The sequence below is a fragment of the Amphiura filiformis genome, chromosome 17 (genome assembly GCF_039555335.1).
Source record: "Amphiura filiformis chromosome 17, Afil_fr2py, whole genome shotgun sequence".
Taxonomy (NCBI): Eukaryota; Metazoa; Echinodermata; class Ophiuroidea; order Amphilepidida; family Amphiuridae; genus Amphiura; species Amphiura filiformis.
The window spans coordinates 20313754-20326112 of NC_092644.1; the positions used below are offsets into that span (position 1 = coordinate 20313754).

Here is a 12359-nt window from a genome sequence, read left to right on the forward strand (position 1 = left end):
GAGTGGAAGAAGGGCCCAACTCCAATTTTTTACAAAAATGAGTTAGGCCCAGCATTTTATCGCCAGCATACTATTCTTCCTTGTGTGTGAAAGATGAGCCAAAATCCACTCTCCAAATAGTCTTCCACGTACACTTAATCATGGTTTTCATGGAAGAAAGGCCCAGCTCCATGGAGTTGGGCCCTTCTTCTACAAATATTGGGTTAAAGAGGAATTTTTTTTTCATCCATGAAATCTGCTTTTCACTACAATAAACTTTCTTGCTAACATATTATATGCTTCTACTTATGCAAGTAATGGATAATTATCATTTCTGTAGCTATTTATAACATATCTGCTTCGGAACTGGCACTTGCAGTATATTCAGGCCCGTACGCAGGATTTTTTTTGGGGGGGTGCTGATTTTGAAAAAGTGGACTTTTTTCCCCAAGGCAGGCCCACAAAATCCACGGGACCGCGGGACCGGCGGTCCCAGAAAGAAATTAACAGCTGCAGAAAATTTTTTAAGCCAATAAAAAAAAATGAAAAAAATGAAAAAAAAAAAATAAAAATAAAAAATCGCAAAAATTGTAAGTTTCAAACTCTCAAACTCAACTTCAAGATTTATTATTTATTGTTTTCCACCTTATTATATGCCTCTTTGTCCATTTTCCCTTCCCGTTCCCTATCTCCATGTTCAATTTCAGTCATTATTATCCATAAAATAAACTCAGTGCGTCGTGGCCGTCGTCAGCGACTCGGTGCTCATTAAAATTCTGCAAGGACAATGTTAGTCTTTTGTACAGTCTTTGTGAGCCTACTTGGCCCACGTGCTCCAAGTACCCGGATTGACACAATACGATGCATGCGGAAGAGACCAGTATTAAATGACAGACACCCAACACGCTATTTTTAGACATAATTATCTTGCTTAATTTAATTATTGTTTGGTATGAGTTTCAGTATGAAAATGGTATTCCCAGCATCAAGAAATATTTCTCATTTTGTTTCTGCCTTAGTATCAACTTTTAAGTCCTTTTTGAAAAAAAAAGGGTTTTATTGTCAAGCTATTTTACGAACAAGGCAATGCTGACTCGTGAAGCGAAGCAAACGTAAACACAGCCGGAAGGCATGCTGTCAGTGTCATATATTGTCACGGATCGAATGATTGATCACGTACCAAGGTGAGTGAATGATTTCATTTATTTATCTATCATTTTCTGGATATTACTGAACTTGATTCCATCAAATAACAACTTTCAAACTGGCCGTATTCAACAATATTCAACGATGGGACCGGGCCTGTATGCATTGGTATGGCTGGCATGGCTGCGAATTTTGCAGAAACTCATGAAGAAATCAGATGCAAATGATAAATAGTTTTGTTGTAGTATGATTTATTATTTTCATTGTAATGTGACAAGAAGATGGGTGATTAAGGTGTAGCATCTTCGTATTATATAAAATTTGTTATGTATTACTAATACTATACTCATATCATACTGTAATAATACAAAAGGTACCCATTTAAAGGTGCAACATTACATATTTTCACACAATTTTTATCAATAGCAGGTCATTTTATGCTATATGTGTTAATGTGTTTTGAAATTTAAAGTCCTAAACATTTCCAAAAATGGTCCAAAACTAGGCCCAGATCGCACCAGAGAGCATCAAAATACCTTTGGCTTCCAGGGCCCTAAGGCGGGCTCTGGACCCCAGTTGGCGACTTAGCGCTTACTGGCTGCTGTGATGATGCGCTTTCAAGCTTTATATTTGACAGAAAATATTTGCCATTACAATTTAAGGTCCCAGAAAGAGTCAACATTTTTTGGGGCCCTGCCCCAAGGGGGGTGCGATTTTGTGAAGAGTGGACTTTCTTCCCAAAATTTGGACCTTTTTTGTTAGAATTTGGGGGGTGCGGTCGCACACCCCCGCACCCCCCCGTGCACGGGCCTGAGTATATTAGTGGAAGAAGGGCCCAACTCCAGCTCGTATTAAGACCTATACCTTTGCCATGGAAACATCATATATAATTTTGAATGTATGTGATATTGTATGTTCATGTATTAAAGGTCCCCTGAAGATGAAAACATTCTGTCTATAAAACTTTTCCAAATATTAAGTTTTTTCTTAATATCTCAAAAACAGTTTTGATGGAGTTGGGCCCTTCTTCCACTAAGGTATTCAATTGTTCTTGTCACTTGTCAGGCTATAGTCAGGACTAAGAGGAGACAATGCAGGCCCTGAACATGGATCAAATCATAAAGAGGGCAATTTCCCCTCACCCCTACTTGATTATTTGCACTTTACAAAATACAGGTTTGAACTGACACAACTACTGATATGCCCAGCCCACTCTAAAGCACGTAAGATATTAAAAAAAAACACTAATGTTTTTTGTTGTGAATACATTTCTTTTGTTATTAATGCAAACAATGAACAGAACAATATCTGAAAAAACAATAATTTGTAATAAAAGTTTGGAGAAGCAGCCCCATGGCGGCACCAGATATTTTTTCGGGGGCATTGGGAGGCAGAGTGAATTTTAGGGGGACACTGAAAAATCAACAAATTGTGCACGAAATTAAGTAACTAACGTTTTGTTGTAAGAAAACAAGACTTAAATGTATACACTTGTCACTCACTTCTCCTTAGTTAAAACACACACCTGTACTACATTTCAAAATTCCCTCTTTGTGCATTTTTGTTGATTTTACTAATTGTAATCAAGGTGTTCTGAATATCTAAAAAAAAATATGATTTGTAAAGTAAATTTAATCAAATTCACTCATGCATGAAGAAAATCTGCTTTTGTGGAAACTTGTTGACCCACTCATATATTGGGTTGGCTATGTTATAAGTGTACAGTATTCAACCTAATTCGGGACCGTTCACAAACACTTGTAAGGGGGGGCCTGATGCAAAAAGGGTGGGCCCTGAAAATTTTTGACCCTCCTAAGGGGGGGGGCTCTGAAAAAAATGACCAAAAAATGACCTGGAAAAATTGAGTTTATATGCTTTTCTATGGGGTTGACCCATAATTTTCATGTCAAAAAGGGGGCCCTGAAATTTTCGAGGTTCTGTAAAGGGGGGGGGGCCCGAAAAATTTTCGCAATAAAATTTGTTTGCATCAGGCCCCCCCTTACAAGTGTTTGTGAACGGTCCCTTAGGGGTGGTAAATTATAGGGGAGGGCAACAATTTTTTGGCAGGCTGAAAAATGGGGGGGGGGCAAGCATTTTTTAGCAGGTCAAAAGGGAGGACAAGCAATTTTTGGCAAGTCAAAAGGGCGGGACAAGCAATTTTTGGCACAAATGTTTTGGGCACCATTTCTACATTACGCCCTAAAAAATGTGTAGGAAAACGTTAGAAACATGTTCAACTAAAGACAATTTAAGGTTTTAAATTTTGGTTCCCCAAAATCTTGCCTGTGAAAGGGGGGCAAAGAGTTTTTGGCACATCAAAAGAGGGGCAAAGGTTTTTTGGCATGTCAAAATGGGGGTGACAAAGACTTTTTGGCACTGCCAGGGGGGCAAGCGATTTTTGGCAGACCATTTTGAGAATTCACCACTCTGGGGGTACACAAATTATTGCACCACCCCTAATTAGGGACTGGTACTAATTCGCTATCGTAGACATGACGTCATATTGGTGACCCCAGGGCGTTAACATAGTGGCTGGATCACGCTTTCATGAGAACCGCAATGGCGATATCAGTGTATGGAATTTGTATCAAATTTTTAAATTACCAGTCATATTTAAGACCTGAAACCTCATGATTTCAGAAGGAAAACATCTTGCAAAAGCTAACTAGGTAGTGAAACCCATAAGAAATGGCTTAATGATTTTCAACAGCAGAACATCGACATGTACAGCCTATATAGCGTTGTTATGCAACCGCTTGATCCATCACTACGGAAGTAGTTGTGACCTCGGCAGGAAGTGACGTCGGACTACGACAGCGAATTGGGTTGTATACAGTAATGCATATTATGCGCAATTTCTCATACACAGATTACAATTCGCTGTCGTAGTGAATATGTCATACCTTAGTTACTGGCTCATGATTGGTTTGCACACCTGTTGGCAACCCATTGACATTGTGTTGTGTTCATTTTGATTGTGGTTCGGATCACATGGCATAAACCAGTGGACTTTGCAACGCTCATTTTGACGTCACACTACGACAGCGAATAATTTAGCCTTTTATTATTTATTTTGTCAAAAAAATATACAATTGTGCCTCATGTTTTGGTTTGGATAAATTATACACATTCTGGTTCTTCATAATTTGGCCTTAACAAGGTTAACATTATTACTTGGACTGTCAGGATAAAATTCCATTTGGCATTGACCTATGACCTCTGACCCTTTGGTCATTGTAAAACACAGAATGTTCAATTTGCTTGGATGTTCCCAACAAGCAACTTGAAGTATATCCCCAATTACAACTTCTCCTTGATACAGGAAACTGACTTGTTTCAGATTATAGTATGCAAGATCAGTGTTAAATTGTGAAAGTTGGTTGCTACAAGCTGCAGCACTCCCAGCATCCCAACAGTTCTTGAGATGAATCGCCATATTTTGATGTTGGTTGAAATCAACGCCGCTGGAGGTAACTTCAGTGGTAGTTAGGTAATAATTTTTGGGTCGCGGTGGTTGCTTGAAACCTTGCGGTGGCTTGCTACGTGTAAGCTGATCACTGCTGATTTCTCGGAACCACTTCCCTGGAAGCTTGGAAGGACGTTGGGTTTTCAAGTTTACCCTGCATAATATGGTCCACTGTTTTAGCCAAAGGCTCATCTGTGAGGGCATTTGTAAAAACAGTATCTAAGCAATATGATGTGTTGCCAAGGAAACTGAGCCACTGATCCATTTTTACGGTTAAATTCCAAAGTGACTGCTGATGGTACGCAGGGAGGATGTCCATATTAAAAAAACGGGAAAAGGCAGCGACTTGACTAGCAGACTCTGGATAATAGAATGATGGGTATATGACTTTGTTTGGTGCACCACCTTTGTGTACACCAGCTGCCGGCGAACATTGAAAATGAAAACACAACTTCCACAAGGAAATTTTGTCTGAAAGAAAAGTGAAGTAGGAAGAAAACGAAGCTTTGTTACTATTAGATTTAGATTGATTCCAACATCAGGCTGCAAGGGGTGGATATTGGACAGGGGGAGTATTCCCAGCTGTTCTATCTATCTGCATGTTGTGAAACATTGCAGTCCTGCACCTGGGGTCCATTTCACTTTTTTTAAAACCCTTCGTAACTCAAGTAACTGTTCGGAAAGTTACAAATACCCAATACTAGACGTAACTTTACGAAGAGTCCCTGTAGTAAATCCCTATTACTTACGAAGGGTTCCGTTCATAGTAAGTTTAGTGACCATTGTTAGCTTGTCGTTACGGTGGGCCACTGGTAAAATGAAACAAGTTGACTCTTCATAGTTTGGTAGTGATTTTCTTATAGCTTATATTATTTTGGAATTTGTGAGTTAGATAATGTTACTTACAATTTTTATCCAGATCGTCATAATGTGGCCCTGATATGAAGCTGAAACGATAGTCTGAGTGGTTGAAATATTTCATGTTTTTGTTCCATCAATGTCAAAACTGTCATATAATGCAGACCAGTTTAACACCAACACCTTTGCAAGATTAGTCTCTATAGCCCAGTGTACACCTATTGATAAGCATGATAAGAGGTGCACATGCAGTGTAGACTGTGGACTTTGATATAATATACAAATACAACATGTTTTGAGGGGAAGTAGTCAAAACTACTGGTCCGAGGTGTTGGATGATTTGACTACTTTGAAGTAGTCAAATCATCCAACACCGAGGGAACAGTAGTTTTGACTACTTTCCCGAAATAAAACATGTTGTATTTGTTTTACTATACCTCATAAATATTTTCACTATCACGGTAAACTCGTAAACAAAAGTCAAAACACACACCAGTCAACGTGCCGGCCGGCATGGTAAATAAGCTTAATATTTTGACTTACCTGATTTTATTGGAGGATTTCTGTTCAATCAATCTACATTTTGACCTGTATTATTCGACTTTTCTTTTTAACATTCCATAAATAACATTTTGTTTCATAAAACGTCAAATTCGCGTGTTATTTTCCATCGGTATCTCGGCAAAATAACTGCAGCAGACGCCATTTTCGCGATAAACGCATCTGCAGAATCGCCGTTGTGTAGCATAATGCTACGTCAAAAGGAACGGTGACACGCAGGGTCGATACACCGTGTGGTAGTAGGGTGCGGAAGTTTTCCTACTTCCTCGCGTGCGGCGTAATTGCACAGGCGGGGAAGTAGTCAAAATACCGTACTTTCGGACGCTGGCGTTATTAACCAATAAGATGTATGGATTACCTAATAAATATTTATGAGGTATAGTAATAACAAACTATGCTTATAGCCCTTTACACCAAAGTCCCTAAGCGCTTTATATACAGGGTGTCTCAGAAAGAACGGCATTGTCATAAACTTGACTTTTTCGGGTATGGTACGTATCTGAAACATTGAACCAAATAGAAATAAATAGTTGATGTGTTTGAGGAATAAAACCCAGGGAATAAAACAGCCATCACATATTTTTTAATTTTGGCAATTGTTCTCTTTGTTCTTGAAATATCCTGGGGAAATATCCGAATTTCTGAAAATACATTATTTTCAATCGGTGATCTGTATTTGGTGATATTATAAAGTTCTGTAAACTATTTTTTAAAGCAAAAATTCAGTTACCATCATAAAAACTCTTTTTCTAAAATGAAAGAAACTTGTTTACAGCGTCACATCTTTTGTTGCGCGTACTGCCAGCGCGTGTGAGTATTCCACACTACGTCGACGCATACAAGGCGATACATACGCGCACCTCTACGAGCATGTTACGCATTATCAACACTCATGATGACAAGGGGTCGTCTACAGCCTGATAGACGACACCCAAAATCATGCGATTGTCCAATTAGTTTATGTGTCTACGAACTAGACCACTCCCACTGACTAAGAATATTCGAACTATTCACACTTTGCATGGATCTGCCATCTTGCTACCAAAAAAAGGTTCTCCCTGAAGTGCAAAAACATGCGCAAAATGTGCATTTTTGTTTCTCTCACTTTACTTTATACAACAGTCAAAGCATTTCTCATCATTACCTTCGTTCTTCCGTTGATCATACTAGACTCCATATTCCCAAAACTCATTTCAACAGGTGACAGGGCCTTTTCCATTATTGGACCTCGGCTGTGGAACATGCTCCCTCTCTCCATCAGAGAAGCTGTTTCTCTTATTGTTTTCAAAAAACTGTTAAAAACACATCTTTTTATGAAATTGTAATTTGAAATTATTCCTTATGTATTTTTTGTTTATTTCTATTCCAGCCTTGGCTGTAGTTTGTAAAGGCGCTTAGACCTTTAATTAGATTATGCGCGGTATAAATTGTATATGTATGTATGTATGTATGTATGTAAATGCACCAGAAGGCTTTGCCAATGCATACGCAGTACTAATTAAAACATTAGTTTGACAGATGTACGCACACACAACATACACTTTGAGATGACCGTGTGATCAATCGAATATCCCTGCTTATACACAGATTACAATTATCATATCCCTGCAATAATTTAGCATTTTGATTATTTATTTGTCAATAGAAAAACATTGCATTAAAATACACAGATTTGAAGTGCCAAAATTTGATCCTTCCCACAATGAAATATGCATATTGCATAACAAAGGTGAATGATAAACCTCTGAACTGTATTGTTATTCAAGACATAATTTGCATTGTGGGGAGGAATTTCGGAACAAATTGACTTACGGTAGAGAATCCATAAATGCGTTTGTGACTTCTCTCTAGTCCGCAGTGTCGCTAGTCCGAAGCGTCACTACTCGCTAGTCCGAAAACCAAATTAAGTTTGCTAATCCGCAGGTTCTCTAGTCCAAATATAGAATAAGGGTTAGGGTTAGAGTTTAGGGTTAGGGTTTAGTGTTAGAGTTAGGGTTTAGTTTTAGGGTTTAGGTTTAGGGTTAGGCTTTGCGAGCTTTATTCTATATTCGGACTAGAGAATCTTAATTATTCGCATTCGGACTAGAGAACTCGATATTCGGACTAGCGAACCTTTTTTAGAATTCGGACTAGCGAATGGTAAATTACATGTTCGGAGTAGCGAACCTTTGGACTAAGGAGCCTTTGGACTAGGGAACCTTCGGACTAGAGAGTTGTCACCGTATTGTTTTGGTTTACATATAAATTATACACATTCTGGTTCTTCATAATTTGGCCTTAACATAATTTACATTCAACATGCTTGGACTGTCAGAATAAAATTCCATTTGACATTGACCTATAACCTCTGACCCTTTTGTCATTGTAAAACATAGAGTGTTAGATTTGTTTGGATGTTCCCAACATGCAACTTGAAGTGCATCCCCAATTACAACTTCTCCTTGATACAAGAAACTAACTTGCTTCATATTATAGTATGCAAGATCAGTGTTAAATTGTAAAAGTTGGTTGCTACAAGCTGCAGCACTCCCAGCATCCCAACAATTCTTGAGATGAATCGCCATATTTTGATGTTGGTTGCTGTCCACACAGCTGGAAGTCACTTCTGTAGTGAACAAATAGCTCTTGTCTGGTCTAGGTGGCTGCTTGAAACCTTGCGGTGGCTTGCTACGTGTTAGTTGGTCTTTGCTGATGTCTCTAAACCATTTCTCTGGAATCTTGACAGGTCGCCGTAGTTTGAAATCTACACGCACATTGTGGTTAAGTCCTCTTGCTAAGGGTTCCCCTGTAAGGGCATTCTTAAAAACAACATCTTGACAGTATGAGGTGTTGCCTAGGTAACTGAACCATTTTTTCATGTGTAATGTCAAATTAAAATGAGATTGTTGGTAGTAAGCAGGAAGAATTTCCATTTGATATAATCTGGTAAAACCAGTGACAACTTGATCCTCAGTCTTAGATATTGGGTAGTAGAATGCTGGGAACATAGCTGCTGTTTCCATGTCTGTATGTATTCCCACTGGTCCACATTGGGCATGATAGCACAGGTTCCATGGACTTATCCTGTCTGAAAATGTGATAAATAGAATGAAAATGTAATAAATAGAATGATAGGCCTATAGAAATGCATGTACTTTTGAAATAATTCCATGGTTTACCTGACACACATCACTGCTGAGAAATATCCTTTTTGCGAAATGGATGTATTTATAGCTTTATATTTTGCATTGAGGGGCTTTGCAATAATTATATGTACCTCCGGAGTGGTGAATTTTCAATGTCTGTTAAAACTTGCTCCCCCCCTTGACATGCCAAAAATATTTGCCTCCTCCTTTCGACATGCCCAAAAATATTCCCCCCCCCCTTACACATGACAGATTTTGGGAACCCCGATTTAAAACCTGTTATTGTCAAACTAGTAATCATGTTGTGATGCAAGCAGAAAATTCATTTGAACACTTCTTAACATGTTTGTACACCGTTTTGGGTGTAATATCGAAATCAGTGATGCACAAAAATTTCTGTGCAAAAAATTGCTTACCCCACCCCTTTTGGCCTACCAAAAAATCTTTGCCCACCCCCCCCTCTAAATCACCACCTCAGGGGTAAACAAACTTATTGCACCCAGCTTTCCTGAAAATATTTGGATCAAGCTCCGCCATCTGACACCGGGATCTGACAGTACTAGAAAGGGAACTGTAGTGGTAACTCTGCCGTCCATCCCATCCCGACAGTCTCAATCAGGGAAGTGCCGTGGTAACAGATTGTAGGCAAGCTACTCCCACTAGTGCCGTACTAAACGCTGTTACTTTTTGATATCCTTGTCTGTTTACAAACAGAGAGGTATATAGACAAAAGACCTGTAAAAACTGTTCCGGTTGTCTGAACACTCAAGTATCAGCGATGGTCCACAATATCGCAGGGGTAGCACTATAAACAAGGAGTCAAAACTTCGAAAGTTTATGAAACTATGGATCAATGGACCAAAACAATAGAAATAAACAGTGTTCCCACGGACAACCAGGTTACAATTTCTGGTTGTCCGTACTTGGAACAAATTTTTGCTATTAATATACTTGAATATTAGTGTACATAGGTACGTGGCTATACTTATGTGATTATGTTAATGTTCTACCCCCGCCGGAGATTCAAGTTTATTTTATTCAAAAATAGTTTCACATTTTAAATATTACCATCGGCTAAAAGATACACATACAAAGGTGAGTTTTGGCTACAAATTTATGGTTGTCCAACGGACAACTGGATCAGTATTTTTGGTTGTCCGGCAACTTTTTTAGTTGTCCCGGGCGAACGGACAACCAAAATTTCGAACACTGGAAATAAAGGGTTAAAATGACCCTTTAGTAAAATGGTAATATTGCACCAAAAGGTAAAAGAATGCACCAAATATGACCCCAAGTTAGCGCTACCCCGGGGCGCTACCCCTGCAATAGAGTGATTCTCGCAACATGTGCTTCTATTGTCCAGTTTGCCATCAAGATTTTGAATGCAAACAGTTCAGACTCAGAACATGATCATGTCAGTAAATGAATATTTTGTTCTGGGACTGATTATTCGGACTACATGTAGGCGACTCCCACCTCTTACTTACATATATTTCTACATATAAAATAATAGTAAACTTATGTACTTACAGTTCTTATCCAGATCATCATAATGTGGACCTGAAACATAACATAAATAGTATCTGGAGGGAAGGAAATATTTCATGATTCTGATGAATAGATTATATCGGTGCTGCAACAGAGTACGATAAAGATAAAACTCAACTGCACATACGTATTTGGGACATGGAATTAACTGCACTAGCTACATCAGCTGAGACCTGTAGATGTACACAGGTCATACTGCTCGAGCTTCGCACACATGTGAACCAGAGTTGCCAAACTTATTTCAGCCCTATCATGGGTCGAATAATCAAAAAGTCTCCTAATTTTTCTCTTAACCATTGGTTTCTATAGGATAGGAAACTAGTACCGGTAGTCATGGGAGCTAGCAAATGATGAAAAGTTGCCCCCTTTTTTTGTTAACCATTTCTATCGAACAGGAAATTGTCATAAGTCACAAGGAAAATCTTTGAAAGTAGCCCAATTGGGGTACCAAATTGCAGGTTTGGCAACCCTGAATGACCTTGACTACACAAAGTAATCGATGAACTTTACAGGATTTGCATAACCATGATAACAAACAGGGTGGGTCAAAAAAAGGGACAATTTCTTCTAATCAGTGGCTTTTATAGATAAAGCTTAGATGGTAATAAAAAAATGTTTGAATAATTAAGAAAATGCTTTTGACATTTATTTGTTGTGCCATATAAAGTTACAATCTATGGATTTACATAATACCATCCAACCATATGCACTGTGAATGTTATCATGGTTATGTAAGTACAGGCATTTGGGGGAGTGAATTTCAGGGGGGGGCAAAATCAAAAAATTGTGGAAAGTGGAAATTTTGTGGGTTTCGCCTCAAAAGTGGGGGGGGGGGGCAAGAAAAATATCCCTCCCCCCTTGTAGCATCACCACTGTCTACGTAATAAGGGACCACCCATCACCAGGTTCTACAACATGGCCAAATTAGATCAAACCACTTCCAGTCTCCTGATTAATGTTAACATAGTCCGACGAGTAGGACCTTTTTTTCTAAGTTACCAGACTATACACATTTCACACTATGGTCACTATCTCACATGGCACAAGAAAGACGAATCGCGAAAGTCCAGTGACCGCGCCGCCTTTTTTTCGGGAGGAGCGGTTAGTGGATTTTTGTGGTTAATCTTTCTTGAGCGATCAGAGTTAGAGTATAGTTGGTAACTAAGAAAAAAAATAGGTCCTACTCGTCGGACTATGTTAACATGAAGAGCTTTGAAGCATATTAAAATCAGGGATGAAATGCTACGTACCTGTAGGCGAAATATCATGTAGGTGACATGGTGTAGACAGAAGAGGCGACATGGTGTGAAGGTGAAATGGATTGTGGTTGAAAAGAGTTCTGATTCCGGTGTTGGGTCTATATAGAACTTTACCTGGACGCAAATTAGTTGCCGCTGTAATAGTTTCCTATACGTGATTAAGAACATCGTCTTAATTCTACTATTTACCACTCTTGGAGACACTTTCTGTACTAAAACAGTATTGGTGAACACAATAAAAAAAAATTTAAAAATTGGCCATCTTTGATTTTGTAAAAACTTATAATAAATCATAGACAGTAACAACATGGCTGTTGAAGATTTAAAAAAAATTTACCTATAATCTTTACAGCTTCTGCTGGAAGGGTGATTGCTCAAAAACAGAAAAACTTGTATAGATCTGTAGGCTATGACAAA

At 38.6% G+C, this 12359-nt stretch overlaps 2 protein-coding genes across 2 annotated transcripts in view; one reads left to right on the plus strand and one right to left on the minus strand.

The window, feature by feature from the left end:
- The window catches only part of LOC140137438 (valine--tRNA ligase-like), a 110673-nt gene that overhangs the window by 53584 nt on the left and 44730 nt on the right, over nt 1-12359 (plus strand). The window lies entirely within an intron of this gene.
- Nucleotides 7691-10904, minus strand: LOC140137436 (uncharacterized). Its single transcript, XM_072159090.1, has 2 exons — nt 10666-10904; nt 7691-9077 (listed from the first exon to the last, which is right to left on the minus strand). The coding sequence occupies exons 1-2, from the start codon at nt 10739-10741 to the stop codon at nt 8275-8277; spliced, it is 879 nt and encodes a 292-aa protein (XP_072015191.1). The 5' UTR covers nt 10742-10904; the 3' UTR covers nt 7691-8274.

Coding starts and splice junctions, on each gene's coding strand:
- LOC140137436 (XM_072159090.1), bottom strand. CDS start 10,741: ATGAAATATTTCCTTCCCTCCAGATACTATTTATGTTATGTTTCAGGT. Junction 9,078..10,665: donor TGATGATCTGGATAAGAACT/GTAAGTACATAA, acceptor TCACATTTTCAG/ACAGGATAAGTCCATGGAAC.